The sequence below is a fragment of the Pelodiscus sinensis genome, chromosome 2 (assembly GCF_049634645.1).
Source record: "Pelodiscus sinensis isolate JC-2024 chromosome 2, ASM4963464v1, whole genome shotgun sequence".
Lineage (NCBI taxonomy): Eukaryota > Metazoa > Chordata > Testudines > Trionychidae > Pelodiscus > Pelodiscus sinensis.
Window position 1 is genome coordinate 183,585,560 of NC_134712.1, and position 19,129 is coordinate 183,604,688.

At 39.6% G+C, this 19,129-nt stretch overlaps 1 protein-coding gene across 6 annotated transcripts in view; it reads right to left on the reverse strand.

Annotated features, from left to right (window-relative positions):
- Window positions 1–3,484: 3,484 nt before the first annotated feature.
- The window catches only part of CNOT10 (CCR4-NOT transcription complex subunit 10), a 56,420-nt gene continuing 40,775 nt past the window's right edge, over window positions 3,485–19,129 (reverse strand). For all 6 annotated transcript variants that reach the window (XM_075921970.1, XM_075921969.1, XM_075921968.1 and 3 more), the window contains 6 exons: window positions 15,375–15,488; window positions 12,741–12,871; window positions 12,041–12,076; window positions 11,807–11,934; window positions 8,635–8,710; window positions 3,485–3,881 (listed from right to left, as the gene is read on the reverse strand). In XM_075921970.1, coding sequence (XP_075778085.1) covers window positions 3,727–3,881; window positions 8,635–8,710; window positions 11,807–11,934; window positions 12,041–12,076; window positions 12,741–12,871; window positions 15,375–15,488 — 640 coding nt within the window. In that variant the 3' untranslated portion in view covers window positions 3,485–3,726. The remainder of the gene's footprint in view (window positions 3,882–8,634; window positions 8,711–11,806; window positions 11,935–12,040; window positions 12,077–12,740; window positions 12,872–15,374; window positions 15,489–19,129) is intronic.

Consider the following 19,129-nt stretch of genomic DNA (forward strand, 5'->3'; position numbering starts at 1 on the left):
AGTGTGCTCACTGCTGAGAGGGAAGTGGTAGGACTGAATCCTACCCACTGTGGGAGCAAGAACAAGTCCTTACTAAGTGACAACTTTTTGTCAGTTATAGAGTCCATGTAGCTGAAGTCTCCACATCCCATTCTTGATGGAGCATTTGCTATTGAACCTTACAAATAACCATTTATTAAATTGGTAAGACTGAATAGGATTTAATTTAACCAGAGCCTTTCAGAGTTTTAGCTAGACCAGGGCACCCAGCATCTTGCTTGTCTGCCTTCCCTTTGAAGCACTTTGGTAAAGAGAGAGGGCCAGCCATTCTTGCACCCTAGGCAGCAGGTGCATGCATGGCACCTAATGTGGCACCCCAGGCAGCTGCCTGGCTATTCCCCCCCACCCATCCTCAAATCTGGCCCTGTAATGAGACTAAACAAATGAGGGACAAGCATCTAGACTCAAGAAGGTGGCTACTGCTCAAGTGATATGCAATCTGATTCTTAAGGAACAGGACTGCCTCAGCTTTCTGGCTAAGTAATGGGTGTTTTGGTAATGCTAGGGAAAATATAAAATGTATGTGTAATGGCTGAGATGAGGCATTCTCAGTGTTTTTAAATATACAGCCAGTTTCTAAAACAGTGTTTGTGCTGCAGGAAAATACTGACACTGCTGTAGCTCAAAATACAAGTCCACATTAGCATTCAGCTTCCCTTAGGCCAGAAGAGCATTCTTATGTGATGGAGAGTTAAGGATGAATAGTTCCACTCATGTGTGATTAGATATGTGGTATGTGGGGAACAACTGCATCGTTTTTTCAAATGGGTGAGTATAATGTTGCATGCCTGCTAGCTGAGCTGAGAAATGCTCTGAAACAATATATTAGCATTTCTGCATTTGAATACTCTACATTCCTATGCAGAGGAGAGAAAAATCTTTATTCAAGAGAAGACCACACAGAAAGCATCTTTAACCTTTTTGTATTTAGTCAGTGAATCTACTAGTAGTGATCTGACAACAGTTTTCTTTTAAAAAAAGAAGTCACCATTCAGACAGCTTCAGAGCTCAGACTCAAGTATTCTGAAATAGAGGCTAGGGGAAATGTACTTTAATTTCTAAAAGTAATCTTGAAACAACATTAAGTCAAGAGACTACATCTTTCCAGATGGCTTTTACTTCAAGCTCCTGTGAGGGTGGGGAGAGAGAAAGAGCTAATTAGCTCTCCAGGAATTGGTGCCACAGTTTTTGCTTATGGCCCAGGACTGTGAAAGCCCTTCACATCATTTGAAGGCTTCTGTATTCATCAAATACTTCTCTAGTGCTTGTTATTGCAAACTAGAAGCTTTCCACTTCCACCCAAGTTATTTGCATGTCTCTTACTATTTTCCAAATGTTAAAGAGTTAAATACAGCCAGGTTACAGTTAAAGCAGCCAGGACCCATTCCATGCTAATGACCATTCAGGCACCCAAGAGTGTGCTCACTGTTTGAATTAAGACTCTGCATAACACAAGGCTAACTATTTCCATCAGTGCAGAAAGGGACTAGCACAGTAACTGCCCTAGGGGGGAACCTTCAGAGGGGGAGCCACGTTCCTTGTTTTTTGAGTTTTTCTAGTTGCAGCCGAATAGTTTTGCAGCACCTTAAAGATTAACAAAACATATAGAGAAAAGGTATCATGAACTTTCATGGGGAAGTCAGTCTGCTATTGTTCCTCCTACAAGGGACCACTTAGGTGATTTATCTGACAGTTCCTGTGCTCAGGACTCATTTACATACTTTGTTGCCAGCACTGGCCTAAACCACTCAAGAGGTAGCATTCCTATGAGCATACTTTCCAGTGGCTAGAAACAAATGCAAGAGGAGATTGTGCTATGATAGAAATTCAGCTGAATACAGTTTGCAATGAGACCCACATATTTATGGCCTTCAATAGTTGATGGAAGAGGAAAGGCTACCTCTCCAGGCACTGAAGCATGCTGTTACCCATTTTCATGCTGATAATTCATATATATTTAGCCTGACATTTGTCTAGTCTCAGTTAACATCTGTTCATCTTTCCAGTAAAACTTGAGTGTCCTGCTGGGTAGAAAAGCTTATGGTGTCTGATATTTATCTACATAAACATATTAATAGCTTTCACTATTTTAAATAATAAAGCTCTAACCCTAAATAGTCAAGAGGCAAACAAATTAATCAGTTGACTCAACACCAAGCTACCACAATCTGAAATTGGCAATTTAGTGCTATGGGGAGGCAGGCTACGTCTAGACTAGCCACAAATTCCGGAAAAGGGATGCAAATCAGGTAAGTCAGCATAGGGAAATCCGCAGGGGATTTAAATATCCCCCGCGGATTTAAATAAACATGTCTGCCGCTTTTTTTCCGGCTTGGGGAAAAGCCGGAAAAAAAGCGTCTAGACTGGCGCGATCCTCCAGAATAAAGCCCTTTTCCGGAGGATCTCTTATTCCAACTTGAAAGTAGGAATAAGATCCTCCGGAAAAGGGCTTTATTCTGGAGGATCACGCCAGTCTAGACGCTTTTTTTCCGGCTTTTCCCCAAGCCAGGAAAAAAGCGGCAGACATGTTTATTTAAATCTGCGGGGGATATTTAAATCCCCTGCGGATTTCCCTATGCTGACTTACCTGATTTGCATCCCTTTTCCGGAATTTGTGGCCAGTCTAGACGTAGCCGCAGGATTTTGCAGGGACAAGAATTGTGTGCAGCAAAGTATTATGTGCAAGGGAGCTTAGGCAGCCTAATGAACTAACACCTATTGCTCCTCTCCTAGTAAGTCACAAGTGAATAAAGGTATTTAGCCCCTGCCTAGCTCCCATTTATTCAACCATCTAGTTTAATACTGATGGGCTGTATTTACTGCAAAGAAACAGATCAAACCCAAGGCTACTGCAATGCACAATTCTGATGGTCTGATAAGTATCATCCTCAATCCACTTTATGCCTTTCAAGATAACAAATCAAGCTCATCTACTACATATTGAAGTCATAAAATACAGTGTTGTTATACATGGCAGGATATATTATACAGGGAGTAGCTTTAAGAAAATAAAACCATAGACTTAGCTGTATAAGGGGTTTAGAACTGGAGACAGGTGAGGAAAGTCATTGGGAATGTTAATCACTTTTCATAAAACAAACTTTCAGATAGCTGTTTGCAGCTAATGCCCAAGCTAGATAATCCAGTAAGTGTCTCAAGGTGACAGCAAAAGCTGCATTGAAAAGTTGTAGATACAGTCTATACCGGACATAATGCTATCATGGTCAGCACAGCCCACCCTGCATGATCATAATGGTCTCTTCTAGCCTCAGGTTATCCCAAAAGATAACTCTATACACAAAAAGACACAGGGTAACCCCAGCACACGTTGTCTAGCAAAAAGAAGCATCCGAGCTGATTTAAGGGAAGGGAATGTACATTTGTATCAAATGCTCTGTATGAAAAATGCAGAATCAAAACTAATGACTATCACAAACACCATGAGTCACACTGTTAATCGTATATTCAAGCTATCCAGCCTGGTGGAAATTAAAATGGAAATGTTCCTCAATAAATGCCTTTTACAAATTTCTTCAAACAATTTTTCATTGAAATGTTTTTTATTAAAAATGTACACAAGCCAGCACATTCCAATATGCCTGGTATTCAAGTGTCTGAGACACAGTTTAAAAAAATATACAAACTCACAAGCCCTCCTCCACAGGGCCTGTCAGTGCAATCCGTCCTTCATTTCCTTTGGACAGTGGTGAAAGCTGGCATCTGAATGGGCTGGACAGGGTGGACTGGCTGAAATACTGGCTTCTTTCGCATATCAGGGTGTGTTTTCACTGAAGGGAGAAGCTGGTTTCTTTTGATGATCTGCAGTGCCAGTTGAGTGTTGCCTACAAAACAGTTTCTAGTTAACATTCACTTCTACACATGGGCAAACACTTGAGTCACAGGAACTCGGACAGAAAAATCTTAAAAAATCTGAAACCAGACAATTTTATTCCTTTGTCATTGTTGATCTCTCAAATCATCCCCACAGGTTGCATAGTGCATATTAAATGCAAACATGTGAAACATTAAGGATACATGTACAAATAAAAATAAGTGAAGATTCCATCTTAATTCATTCAGTCATGCACACTTTTCAAACCCAAATTGTTTTGTTTAAAGAATTCTGAAAAGATCATTTGTTTGTTTTTCTCTCAAGTCATAGTATGAAAGGAGAAGGAAGAGAGTACTGAGAACTTGGAACTGAAGTGATGTTTGTATAAACAGCACTAGGCACACCAAACAGCTACATCACTTTAAGGAGGAGACAAGTTGAAAAGGAAAACAAACTGGGATTGTGCTCTGCAGTTTTGTTAAGTATATCCAGAAGGATTCCCCAAAGTTTGGTTAAAAAAAGGAGAGAGAAAACTCTTTTCTAGAGCTGTCATTAATGCAGTAGCTCTGCAGTCAAACCAGGCATTAAATGAAGGGACAAAAAACTTCATTCAGACTATTTAAAATTTTTGGTGACATCCGTTTTCCCTCAAATGTCTGTTAGGAATTCAATGACAAATATAAAGCTTCCATTCAACATCTTTGAATTACCAAGAAAACCAGAAAACATGAGACTTATTTAAAAAATATAAATGGAAACATCTTAAAAGGAAAACTGTGAGCCTGTCACACTCCTGTTTGAATATGTTTTACGTGTAACAAAGATGATTGTAACAAAGCAGTGAAAAACTGAGCACCAACAGAACTTCCTATTCAGTTACTAATGTCCCTTCCCTGCAGGTTGTTCTGCTCAAGGCATCTCTTGCATCCAGAGTCAGGATGGTTTCAGCAAGGTAGGTGCTGGAGTGTGCAGAGGAGCTCAGAATGAGACCTTCATTCCTGTTCCATGGGGGTCTCACACACAAACAAAAAACACAAATTTTACAGGAACAAGGAAAAGTTACTCATCTCACAGTAAGTGGAGTCCTTTGAGACGTGTGGGCCATATACACATGGCACTATTAGTAGACAGGAGCAGAACAGAGTCTCCTTGTGTTTCATATAAAGGGCATATAAGAGCAGAGCATATCAGTGCATCTGTTTCTTTTCAACTGCAGAATCCCAAACACATGAACTAAAAAACTGAGCAGATGGAAGGTTTGTTGGAATATGCAAATGGATAACATCTCTTCAGTGAAGCTACTGATGAGGCTTGAAGTCTAGCTGAATGAGCCCAAGGAACCAAGTGGCTTCTACTATTGCTACTCCATAGCAGGTCTTGATGTAGCGGGAGGTCCAGTTTGATAGTGCTGACATGGTCGATCCCTTTATTCTTTTTGCAAAACATATAGGCTGTGTCTACATTAGCATCCCTTTTCTGGAAAGGAATGCCAATGAGAGACTTCGGAATTGCAAATCCGCGGGGGATTTAAATATCCCCCGCGGATTTGCAATTCCAAAGTGTCTCATTAGCATCCCTTTTCCAGAAAGGGATGCCAATGTAGACACAGCCATAGTCTTGGAGTTTTGTACTATTCAGGTAGAAAGCGAATGTCTTCCTGCCATCTAAGGAATGTAATATTCACACCTCTACTCAAAGGCAACATTTACTTTTGCTCTTGAGGCAAGAGACTTGTAAGAGTATACTGGCAAGTGGAATTTGGTAAACACTTTGGCGGGAACGTGGGATGTGTTCTTGAGATACCTGATTGGAATAGAAGATTGTGAAGGAAGGGTCAGCCATCAATACTTGGATCTCATTCATCTTGTTGATGTGATAACCCTCTTCATAGAGATGTAAAAAGGAGCAGATAGCAAATGGTTCAAATGGTGCGCTCGTGAAGGATGAAAGTACTAATTTGAGGTGCCATGTTGGAATGAGATGTTCAAGCAGTTGGAATAGATTAAATCAGCCCGGTTAAACTTTTCATTATTGTCAGGTGAGAGAAAAATGTCTATTTCCAGTGGTGGGTGACGACCTAAAAGCAAATCCTGAATGAGCACAATCTAAGATTTGAGCTATCAAAGAACTGTAAGGAGTGATCAACCTTCTACAGAACCAATGAGAACACCATATCAGTTTTGGCAGGTAGGTTTATCTTGTAGACTCCTTCCTGGAGCTCATAAGGATATGAGCTGATTGACAACATCTCACTCTCAGGTTTATGATCTCTCCCTTGTGATATGATAGAGATCAGAGCTGGAACGGAGAGCAGGTCTGTGAACCAAAACTGGCACAAGCATGCCACGGCTATCACAATCAACTTGTATGAGTCTTCTTGTTGACCCCTGAAGAGCTCTCTCAGCATCAGAAAGTAGGCATACATGAAAGTCACAACCATGGAATCAGGAATGCATTTGCCAGGGAACCCAAGCTGATGCCTACCCTACAACAAAAAATTCAACATAGTGACCTGTGACCTCATGTAACAAGTCTAAATGGAGATGATCCCAGTATGAGATGTCCTAACGGACAAAGTTCTAGTATGTTCTTCCATCAGTGATCCTAGAAGAACTGTCTGTTCAGTTTGCCTATCAATGTATTTTGAATGCCTGATAAGCACGCTGCTGAACGCACAATCTAATTTGTGATGCATCAGTTACACAATCTGACAGTCTCTTGGTTGAGCAGGAGGGATCTGTCTTGTTTTTTGATGTAGAACATGGTAGCTGTATTGTCAGTCATCACCTGTACTGATTGTCTCAATGTGTTTGAGAAAAGTCTTGAATGTTTTGCATACGGCTCTGAGATTGCTATGCATCCTTACTTTCCATATCATCCAGAGGTGTTGCACTTGGAACAATTTCATGAGTCCTCTCCACCCCCAATCTCCTTAGTGAAGCATGTGTCACTAAAGTACATGAAAGGGAAAGGTGACAAGAGGGGAATGAACAGAAAACAAATCCTTTGTAGATGCTTGCTGCATTTGTCCACTGTGTCAGTGAGGAGAACTAGAGAGGACACAAAGATGCATTATTAATATGGACTGCTGGGTATGTTTGCCAGCTTTAACCATCTCTGCACGCAGCAGAGGTAAAGTCTGGCGTGTGGTGTCAGAGGTGATAAAGAATACGTCTTAGGAGCTTTGAGACAGATTCTTGCTATGGTATTTGGGTCTTGTGGCACCTTATAGACTAACTGCAGTGTAGGAGCATAAGCTTTCGTGGGCAAAGACCCACTTCGTCAGATGCATGTCAGATCGCTATTGCAGATTCAGACTAACACGGCTACCCCTCTGATATTTGGGTCTTGTTCCAAATGGCAGATGAGGGCCAGGAGGTGGTTGAATCTGTTCCGAGGTATGTAAACTACAAAGCTGGTGGAATTTAACCCTGCTCCTTTGAATTCAATGATCTGGAGAGGAATCAGGCTGGATTTCTACAGTGACTTTTGAGGCTAAGCTGCAGAAGAACTCAAAGGGCAGATGGAGCCTGGGGCATAGTTAAGAGACTTCTCCTGACCAACTAGTCTTACAGGTATGGATACATGTTGCCTCTCTTGCTGAGGTATTTTGCTATACTGTATTTTGGTAAACACTCTGAGGGCAGTTGACAGACCAAAGGGAAGCACTCAATATTGATAAAGTTCTTGGCCTACTCAAATCTTAATAAAAAAACTGTCTTACGTATTTATGTGGAAGTATTTGTCTTGGGGATCGGGTAATGCTAACTCCCTTGATTATAGAGTGGGGATTACTGATGCCAAGGAGACCATCCTGAATTTAAACTTCTTTATAAATGTGTTGAGTCTGGATAGGAACTATCCTCCCTTTTCCTTTGGGATGAGAAAATACCTACTTCAGAAGCCTCTCTCATGATACTGAGAGGGAACCTTCTTTCAGTTACTCCAAGAAAAGTAACAAAAGGTCTTTTTAAGAGGACTTTGTGAGAAAGGTCCCTGAAAAGGAATGAGGAAGTGGTGTGGAATAGGTAGTCTCTCAAAACGGAGAGAATATTCAAGTCAGGGTTAGGTGTGTATTACATGGCACTAATTAACTCATTTTTGCAAGCTTAATAGATTTCAAGTTAAGTTTCCTTTAAACAACCCAATCAACCTTTTAGGCATTCTTTATACAAAGGTGTAAGAAAGTGCATACAATTTCTCATTATTCAATCTCCCATAACTTATTGATAGGATTTCGTTCAAACTTTCCAAGACAAATTGCTTTTTGACAGACAAAGCATGGAAAAATTTCAGCTCAGAAATGAATTTTGGAAAGCTAGGAGTGTGTAAGAAACAGGGTTACACTAGACATTGTTTTCAAGTCTTAACTACAGCAAGAAATGCCAGCCAGCTGTTTAATTTAGGCAAATAGTCTTTGTGTAAAAATAAATATTTCAGGTACAAAGGAAATAAAAACTTAAGAGATGGCAACCAATGGTACTATGGATGTGTGTGTACGCAAAGGAAACAAGGACAAAAGCTTGTGACTTGACTTGTGGGGAACAATCGCTTGCACAACTTGCTGAGCTGTAACATTTTAACTCAAAATCTAAATAGACAGTATATTTGTGATACTATTAAAGGGTTTCTTCTACTGCTTTGGTTTCAAAGGTTCCGTTGTAAATTCTGCAATAAGGCCTAAAATAATAATTAAGCACAGGGAACACCAATCAACACAAAAGAGGTTAAAATTGTTTTGAAAAGATGCTAAAATTACTTACCATTCTGAAGTTCAAGATAGACAGCCAGTAGAATAGCCTCTGGGGGAATTTCTTTGGGATGGATCAGACAAGCAGCCTTATCCCAAAAAATCAAAGAGAAAAAAGGTTAACACTACCCTAGACCAGGGGTTCTCAAACTTTGTGATACCGCAACCCACCTCTAAGGTGCTGACGACCCCCCCAGAGGGTCGGGACCCCCAGTTTGAGAAACACAGCCCTACGTAATTCAATAAGAAGGAAAATACCAGTGGACAGGACAGTTATAAAACAGAGCAACTATTAGATATAAAACTAAGCTACTATTTTTGAAATATAAATATCCACCATCAGGTCCATATATGAAAAGAGAGGCTGACGGATCATCTGCTTTGTAAGAATATTTCACCCCTCTATTCAGAGGCACCATCTGCTTTTCTACATAGATATATGACAAATATAAATGAGTCATTTCTGAGTCATTCTGAAGGATGCATTTATTTTTTTTGTGGCGGGTTGATTTCCCTTACAATCAAGACGAACAAAATCTCCTTTAATTTACATGAACACATCCTCTGTTATGAAGCACATGAACATGTTCAGATGTGCACTAGCTAGGGATCTCTACTCCCAACCTGCGGCAGGTTGGGAACACAGTGGAATATCATTGTCTCAGCCAAGCTGAATGTAGAAATTCTGTATGGCAGTGTCTCAAACTTTTTAAGACAGAGTAACACCAACGACTTTTTGTTGAGCAATAAATAAATAAAAGAGGCTGGGGAAAAGTTAGAGAAAAAAATAGGGACGGGGGAAAAAAGTCGCCTGTCTCTTTAAGGGTGGCCATTTTGAACTCTGTTGTTCTTGCGGGATACCTCCGACTGCCTCACAGCACACCAGTGTGCCACAGAACACAGTTTAAGAAACACTGCTGTTCAGTTACTTAGTTCCCGGTGTTCAGATTGGCTGCCAATTTGTACAAATATTTATTTCTCAATTATCATAGTTTTTAACTCCCCATATTCTGATCAGCTGACAAACTGAGCATACAGGGATTTCATGATCACAATACAGTAATTTCTCAAAACTATGTGGTGAATATGCAGTTCTGTCTCCTATACTGAGAAAGCTCAAGCAGTCTCATTCCTTTCAGAAAACAGAAAAATTACCAAGATTAACATGCAAAGAAAACCAGCAAGGGCTGTCAAGCCTCTGAAAGGGAAAATGTTATTAACTATTTGTCTCACTTCCCTCCTCGTCAACCTTCAGCCTCAACTTCCTTCCCTTTACAGCTGAGCAAGCATTGTTGAATTTGGATTCATTTTGTTTACACTGAAAGAAAACAGCCTCTCTCCTAGTCAATTTTGAAACATGTAGACAAATATATGTTGCAGCTATTCATACAAAAGTTTTGCCAAGCTAAGAAGAAAGAAGGGAAAAAGGAAGAAATGAAGGACAAAAGGGAACAATGATGTGGAGGAAAGGCTATTTTATTTAAAAATAACGTCCATTGCTGAAGTTACTCTGAATTCCATTTTTAAATGTGAACATTAAATATTTCCAGTACAAGAACAAGCTCCCCAACAACGCACTAATCATCATTTGGTAAACTGAGGGGCCTCCATGTTTATTTTCTATAAACCTCTCAAGCCTTTCAGTTTATTCAGATCAAAATACAGCCATTACTTCACTAAAAAGAGAGCACAATAACGTTTTAGCTGAACCTGCTCATGTGCATTTGTATCAATACCCCCCACATCCATAAACGCTTACACATTCCTTAAAAGGACTGGGGCCATATTTGTCCCAACCAAAAATATGGGACATGATGATTCTATACAAAACAACTCTGGTCCAAGCGGTCCAGTTAAAAAGACTGAACAGGAACTTGGGTAATACCCATTTTACCATTTGACTTGCTCTATTTCTCTCTGCAAGATCAAAATTCCAATGGTGTCCCTGCCCATTGTTTTTCTAGTTGGTTTCTCTCAGTGTTGACCACTACAAATGGAAGTCTGCCTATCTATCCATTTAAATATGCAGAGTGAAGTCATTCAATGCCTCTTTCACACATGATGGTAGTTGCAGGGAAGCACCCAGTGACACAGATCTACTCTACTAAAAGGAAGGATTTGAATAGCTTCAATTTGTTCAACTTCAGACCAGTATTCTGTTGTGGACAGTGATTTAATTATGACTGCTTATGTTATTCTGCAGAGAACTCTTCAGTTCTACAGAGGGGAGAGCTGCTACCCTAAGGGACTTGTGAGAGAAAAGGAAGAGAAAATAAAAGCTAGAAAAACTGGAGGAAACTGAACTCCAAGGACAATTAACTCCCTCAGCCTCAGGAAACCCTACCCTTTCAGCATAAGAACTCACACATTTTGTAAATACTTCACAAGTGAAATTCAGGCAGACAATAGCTATAAAGCTAAACTAAAGTCACATTTTAACAGTCTAGTGTTTGGAATACAAAAACAAAAAAAACAAACAAACAAAACACACCACACCACCACCCACAAAAGTTCTGCTTTTAAGAGAAATAAATATGGCCTGTTTTGGGAACAATTAAGTGCTAAATTAATGATACAGTCACTCATCAACCATTTAAAACAAATGTGAAGAAAAAAGTTAAAACTACAGGTTTAATTGACTGTTTTATAGAGAGAGTGACACTTTTGGTTTCCCTCCTTTAGCCATCCTGGTGTTTTTTAAAACAATGGAACTAAAGGGATGTTGGTGTGAGGGTTAACATAATGAAGAAAAATGTTATTAGAACTTATCCAGAACAGCTCCTTTAAAATAGTTCTAGATCGTTGTATCACAATTCATTTAGAGACTACATCCGAAAGACAGTCACCTAAACAAATGGCTTTGAAATCAGGTAAGTATGTGATTAAAACATCATTTTTGAAAATATTTTTCAGTCTTGTCTTGTGATCGAAAACATGCAGTAAGTTTTAAGAGAGTAAATTTCTAACGGAGCATTTGAGAATCCTAGGAAGGATAAAGGGGAAAGATGATTGGGGAGGAAAGGCTATGAAGTCTTGCAGGGTTTTTCTTTCCATTCCCTTTCTGACGTTATTTTGAAATTTCATTTTAAAGAGCGAGTATAAATATTTCCAGCACAATGATGAAGATGGCTCCTAGAAAGAGGAACAATACATAAAGTTGTCTTGAGACTTTTTTTTTTTAATACCTGGTGAAGACACTTGCGAGCTTTGTCATATTCACTTCGCAAGCAGTAAGCACTGCCGAGGTTAAACAACATCATTGTTCGTGCAGAAGTGACTGAACTGGGATAACACTGGGGTGTCTGCTTGCCAGCTGAAAGAAAAAAAATAAGCAAAATTATTTCACTCTTCTGATTTCATTTCACACTGTGGCAAGACAAATGCCTGCATTACTTCTAGATTCTGGAGCTATTACTTACAAGATTCCATCACCTCATTTTCTCCTTTGTCTGACCCTGTAGAGACAAGAAAAGCCAGAATATTCTGTGAGCATTCTTAAGGCTTTTAAAAGAAAACCTTATCATTCTATGACAGCAGATTCAAGCTGGATTTTCCCCTCCTGGACTGACTGTGGTAAACCTGGTTTGTTAGAAATTGTGGACTACATAGAAAGCTTTTAGTCTTCATTTAAGGGCTTTGCTTATCTAAAACATCAAAATCAGAACTGCTACTGAATGCTGAACTATATAAATGGGATCTAAAATTAGCTGTTTTTATTATATTCATCACCCTATCCCCCCAAAGTGCTGCAAGTTTTAAGATACACATTTAACTATCTCCCCTCTCATATCCCCACATAGTACATAAATGTCATTTAAATTCTGAAAATGAGCATGAAGATGAAAAAGGCTGAAAATGTTAATAGGTAAGAAGCCCAAGCATCAACTGTAATTACTTATTTAATAAGCTTCAAAAAATAAGGTTTACACAAACTGATGAGGAAAACATTAGTTACTTTGGTTTTAATTTGTGTGTATTTGTAATTAGTTCAAATACTAAGAACTAAAGAACAGGCCACCCTCCCCCTCACAAAATGCTGTAAATGCATACGTGTTAAAAGTCACATAAGAGACACATCTGAAAGCACAACCAGTTCTAATGAAGTGTAGAATCATTAACCTTGATCTTGCTCGTTTGAGGAGATCCCCAAGTAAACATCAGTCACATTCTCAGGGTTCAAGTGAGTAATGGCATCAGAGATTCTGTCTAGAGAGATGAGGGCCTCTGCAGCATACAAATGGCCAAGAAACCTACAACAGCAAACATTTAGATACAAATTCCACTTGGACAAGTCTCATCATCACATTACTGTTTCAGAGGAGAAACCAGATATACTTTTTTACTGAATGACCATTTGCTGCACTGAAAATATTCACATTGAAATTAAGTACAGGCAGTACCCGAGTTACGCGGATCCGACTTATGTCGGATCCGCAGTTACGAACGGGGCCCTCCCTCTCTCTGGTCTCCAGCAGACCAGGGAGAGGAAGCAAAGCGGCGGAACACGCGGGCAGCGGACAGGGCTGTCCGCTGCCCGTGTGTTCTGCCGCTTTGCTCCCTGTCCCCCTGGTCTGCAGACCAAGGGGACAGGGAGCAAAGCAGAGCAAAGCCACGGAGCCCGAGGGCAGCAGGACAGCCACGGCGCGTCTGGGCTGTCCCGCTGCCCCCGTGCTCCGCGGCTTTGCTCCGGACGCCTGTGGTACATCAGCTGGGGCGCTGCCGGTTGGTCCCGTAGCGCCGCTCTGGGCGCTACGGGACCAACACGGCAGCACCCCAGCTGCTCTGCCCCAGGCGTCCTGATTCAGCCACTGCTGGTCAGTTTCAGCAGCGGCTGAATCAGGACGCCTGGGGCAGAGCAGCTTGGGTGCTGCTGGGTTGGTCCAGTAGCGCCAAGGAACGGCGGCGCTACTGGACCAACCCAGCAGCACCCCAGCTGCTCTGCCCCAGGCGTCCCCAAGTCAGCCGCTGCTGAAACTGACCAGTGGCTGACTACAGGAAGCCCCTGCCCCGGGCTTCCTGGAATCAGCTGCAGATCAGTTTCAGCAGCAGCTGACTTAGGGATGCCTGGGGTTCTTAAGTTGAATCTGTATGTAAGTCGGAACTAGCGTCCAGATTCAGCCGCTGTTGAATCTGGACGCCAGTTCCGACTTACATACAGACTCAACTTAAGAACAAACCTACAGTCCCTATCTTGTACGTAACCCGGGGACTCCCTCTATTGTGGAGATACTTTTATAAGTAACAGTCATACGATTTTTTGCCATTTTGGACACCAATACTATGAATGCTTGTGCATTTGAATAGTCCTGGTGAAGTCAGCTGTGCACATGTTGCAGGATCAAGGCTACTCTAAGTATCTAGTTGCCATTTAATAATAAACAGCACTTGTGTAGCACTTTACACTTTCAGACTGCTATACAAAAAACATTAATTCTCACAACATTCTTGTGAGGTTAGTAGCTGTTTCTCAGTCTGTCAAATGGGAATAGACAACGGCTATGTGCTTTTTCACACAAAGGAAAAGCCACCAACTTGCTACTATAAACAAACAAAATTGCAAGCATAATTTTATAGCCCCCAAAGTGAATACAGGCTGTAAATGGTTGTGCTGTCCTGTGTATCTGTACAGCACCAAGCATAAAGGGACACCCATTCCATACTGGATCTTCTGAACAGCTAATTTTGAAAGGCAAGAATGTCTTTTAGAGTCCTGATCCTGCAGAAATTATTTTGATCTGTTACTTCTCCATTTGGAGCACAAATAGTATTCCCATAAAATAGTATCATAAGCATTACAAAGCGGCTTACAGTGACTGATTTCCAAATTTATTAAGTATTTGGGTCATAAAACGATTTCACAAAAGCTACAATGAAGTAACATTAAGCATGTCACAAAATTAAGATGAGTTAATTTCTTGACATGGGTGGTGTTAGCATGTATATTGCCAGCACAGCACTATAAACAAGTTCAGTCAGTCATATGTATGTATGGCAACAGATCTGTGAAACCCACCAGGAAATAGCACTTATAGCCAGGGAGTAAAAGATAGGGCTGAAGTCTGATTGTTTATTTTAAACCAAGCCCCTTCAGAATTGTATGATAATCAACATGACAGAGTCCAACAGGAACATTACACATGTGCAATCTATATTGCAAATGAATTTGGATTTCTTTAAAAAAGTCTTGCCTATCTGTTGGAAGTTAAAAGCCCCTTTGAAGTTAATTTTTCACACTGACTGCCCAAAGGGCAGCCATCTTTTGGAGAGCAATTACTGCTCATTCACAGCAATCTAAATACTAAATACATAATAACTAGCACTTTCATAGCACTTTTTTTATCTGTGGGAATCAAACTTTACAGAAATAGTAAGTAAGTAGCCTCATTTTGCAGATGTAGACACAGAAGCTATGTCTCACAATGGTAGAGCCAAGAATAGAACTCAGGTCTAAAATATATGGTCGGGTGCTCTAGTCATTGGATGAAACTCTCTTTTCAAGATCAATAAAAAACAACAAAAATAGTTACAGAATCTAACCATTTCAATAATACACAATTAATATGCAAAAAAGTTGGGCCCCATTCTAGCTTGCCAAGGAGTATTTTGCCATGGATGTCAAAGGGAATAGGGTCAGATCTAATATTCGCAGTTTTAGACTTCGAGGCAGAACTGTCAACAGGTTAAAAAATGTTGGTACTTCAATTCAGATTCTTCCAGATACCAGGGGCTAAAGAATGGTTAAGCCAGACTTACTTAAGAGATCCTGACAGCTTTGGCTGCTGAAGAAGTTTATCCGCATGATTCAAAGCCATAAGGTTATCGCCCAAAGCCAGAGCAACATAAGCACTGCAGGCTAGTATTGAGCACCTAGAGAAGGAAAAGAAAAGGAAAATACTGTAGTTTCAAATCCAAATGCAACTGTCCAGTTCTTATATTAATAAATGCATACAGCAAATTCTCATAAAAATATTCTAGATCCCATTTAGAGGATTTGGGCACAAAAAACAGCTAAGCTGTTGGCATAGCTGATCATATGATATACATATAAGAATCCTTTTTTCAGATCACACCACTTCAGACCTGACTTCTATATGGAATGTATTACAACTAACGTAATTTATAACATTGTGCAAGGGGAGGTTGGCTTTCGTAGTTTTAAGCAATGCAAGAAAACCTGTTTGACAACAGTGATTTGGATATCACACTTAAAATCTGTGAATAGGCTGAATGGCTGGAATAATCATATGTAAATTCAGGATTGCTGTACAGCCACAGTACACGAACATTTAGCTATGTATGAAAAGTCCTATTTTAATCTCCAGAAAACATGAGCTTTTATGCACTAAGTTATACTGTTATCTCCAAAACTACAGTATATAGTCCATTAATCTGCAAGAGGAAACAAAAACACTTTGCACGTTTAGGCTCAAATATTTTGAAGTACACCCTGGATGGAATACAATTTGTCTAGTAAAATAAAGTTCCAAACTCTCACTTTATCAACTCTTTCACAATATTCAGAAAATTCACATTTAAAATTATACTTTGATTTTATTAAACTGAAGGATGTTTTAGGATTGTGATAAACAGTTGCAATCTTATACCAATATCTTCATGCTGAACCAGAATGGAACAGGAGTTAGTCTTTTGCTGTCCAAACACAACCTGCAGCAAAGTCTCAGGATTATAGAGACAATTATACATTCTACCAGTAGAAGTCAGTGATTGTCATTGATTTCTTCAGTAAATTTTTAAAATTCTTATGTCATTCAGTGTACATACTTCATTGTGTACATTTATGGGAGGACATATATACCAGTTGTTCTGCATTCTCTGAACTTCATTTAGTTATGCTCCCATTTTACAAAGCAATAAACTGATACTGCAAGTGTGCAGACTTCTGCATCATGTAACTTAATATGTAATCTCCTTGCATTACAGATTTATTATAATAAGCCTTTTATTCAAAATTGTTAATAGTCACTCAGGTTTACCATATTGATATTATATAGCATTTTTATACATGAATATAGCCATAAAACCTTAAAATATTGAAATAACAGTCTGATGTTCTCTGCAGTGATTCTATTAATTTTAAACCTTTTAAAAATAAAAGAATTATATTAACATGTAACTACTGCTGTATCAGAAGATTCTATCAGATAAAACTGCCAGAGATCTTTAACTATATAGATATTTAAGATGATATTTGTGCACAGTTTCATGCATTTTTAACACACAAGATGTCCTGAAAAATTCTTGTAACAAAATCTGACCACAGATTTCACATCTTTAAACAATCGTCCAACATCAAGAGGTCAGTATTAGGTCAAGCTTTAATAGTTTGTTATTTTTTTCCTTTTCCGCCCCTTAAACACAGAACTTTGGAATATTATCCATTTCACAAGACAGCCAGTGTGGGCTTGCTTTGTCTTCAGGGCATGAGCCTTCACCATGCTTGCCTTGGAACTCCATGTTGCAAGAACAAATTCTATCCTTCTGCAGGGAAAAAGAACGGATCCTCAGACAAATCTCATGTTGGGATCGGAGAGAAGAGTTCATTTGATTATCCTGCCAGTAGGTGAGCTATTATAACACCAACTTTCTGGCAACTGTCGAGGAGTAAATTATGTAATACATGGAAGGATTTGTGGTTCCTTTATTCCAGTTTCCCAGGAGGCCTGTTCTTTAATTATACACAAGCACCATAAGAAACTTCTCCGCTGTTTTCCCTACCCCCTATTCCTCTTTATCATGCCCATATGTCACATGAAATCTGAAGCTACACAAAATCTGAAGAAAGGTAGGAAGGCTTTCATCTCAGCTCCCTAAAATATTTTTGAAAGGTTGGCAATAAATTAAAAAACCAGATTTTTTAAATATTTGATTGTAATTGGCATGTTATCTTCAGTCTGAAGGGAGCTCTTTTAAACAAACAAAAAAAGTTAAGGTAGTTAGCAGATAAGACTAATCTATATAAAAAGGTCAAGCCTGTATTGATAGAGTTGCTACATCATCTGTCCCAAGCCAAAATTTACTCTCTCCCCTCCACATTTTTCTCATTTTTTTAAAAAGAGACATCCATTCTCTATTACAAGTTACCCATCAGAGAAGAAGCTTGGTCTGAAAACCCCATATATTCATAAGTATTTTAGGAAAGAAGACACTTCACCGCAACAGGCAACTAGAGCAGAGCAAGACTTTTCCATCAAATTTTCTTGCTACTGAGTATTGTCCCCCTCACACATTGGTTTAACAGGTTTGACAATGAATCAAAAGGTCAAGAAATCTGACAGTTAATCAGAGCAGAAGAACTGCATCACCAGGGAAAAGATAAACTGATGTTAACACATTTCTTTCTCCTCCCACACGCCAAAGATGATTCTGAGAAAACTCCACGGGCTGCCTTTAAGCACAGGAGAGACTGCTGCTGCACACTGAGTGGATATTTTCAGATAATTGTCCACAATGAATCCAAGATCTCTCTCAAGTGGTAACAGCTAATTTAGTCTCCATCATTGTATACACATAGTTGGGATAGTTTCTAACATGCATTACTGTGCATTTATCTACACTGAATTTCATCTGCCATTTTGTTGCCCAGTCACCTAGTTTTGTGCTACCACAATATTGTGTACTGTTCTAATGGCCACACTTCAGGAAGGACATGGAAAAACTGAAGAGGACTCTGAAAAGCCATGAGAAAGATTTAAGGATTGGAGAATAAGCCTTACCGATTTAGAAACTCTTAAAAATATAAGAACCACCATACTAGGTCAGACCAATGGTGCAGCTAGCCCAGTATCTTGTGTTCCAGCAGTTTAAATCAGTGCCAGATACTTTAGCTCAATCTATTTAGCTTAACCAAAGAGAAAGTTAAGGGATGACTTGATCATAGTCTACATAGGGAAAAGAAATTTGATAAGTGGGCTCTTCAGTCTAGTAGACAAAATATAACAAGATTCAATTGATGGAGGATAAAAAAAATAGACAACTTTGGGCTAGAAATTAGATGCAAATTTTTAAACAGTGAACATGTCATTAACCAATGAAACAATATACCTAGGCTTGTGGTGGAGTAACCATCACTGAAAATTTTTAAATTATAGTCTGATGTTTTTCTATGACCTGTATTATGCAGGAGGTCTGACTATCAGATAAAAACAGTCCCTTGTGGTCAAACTCTATTAATCTATTAAGCCTTTGTACACAGTTACATCTTCACATCCCTAAAACAGGACCTGAAACTTTGTACGATACCACAGTGGACAGAGACATTAGAAACACTACAAGTCAGAATTAGGGAGAAAAGACCACAGAGGATTATTCTCTACAGCCGTGGTGTCCAACACACTAGTCACATGTAGCTACAGTACTATAGTGGCTACTGCTTCAGAACTGGTTGGACACCATGGCTCTACAGAAGCGGTTCTCAAACTTTTTGGGCTCCGGAGCCCTTTACATGCGTAAAAATGTATGCAGAGCCCCAACAGTCCACTGATCGTATG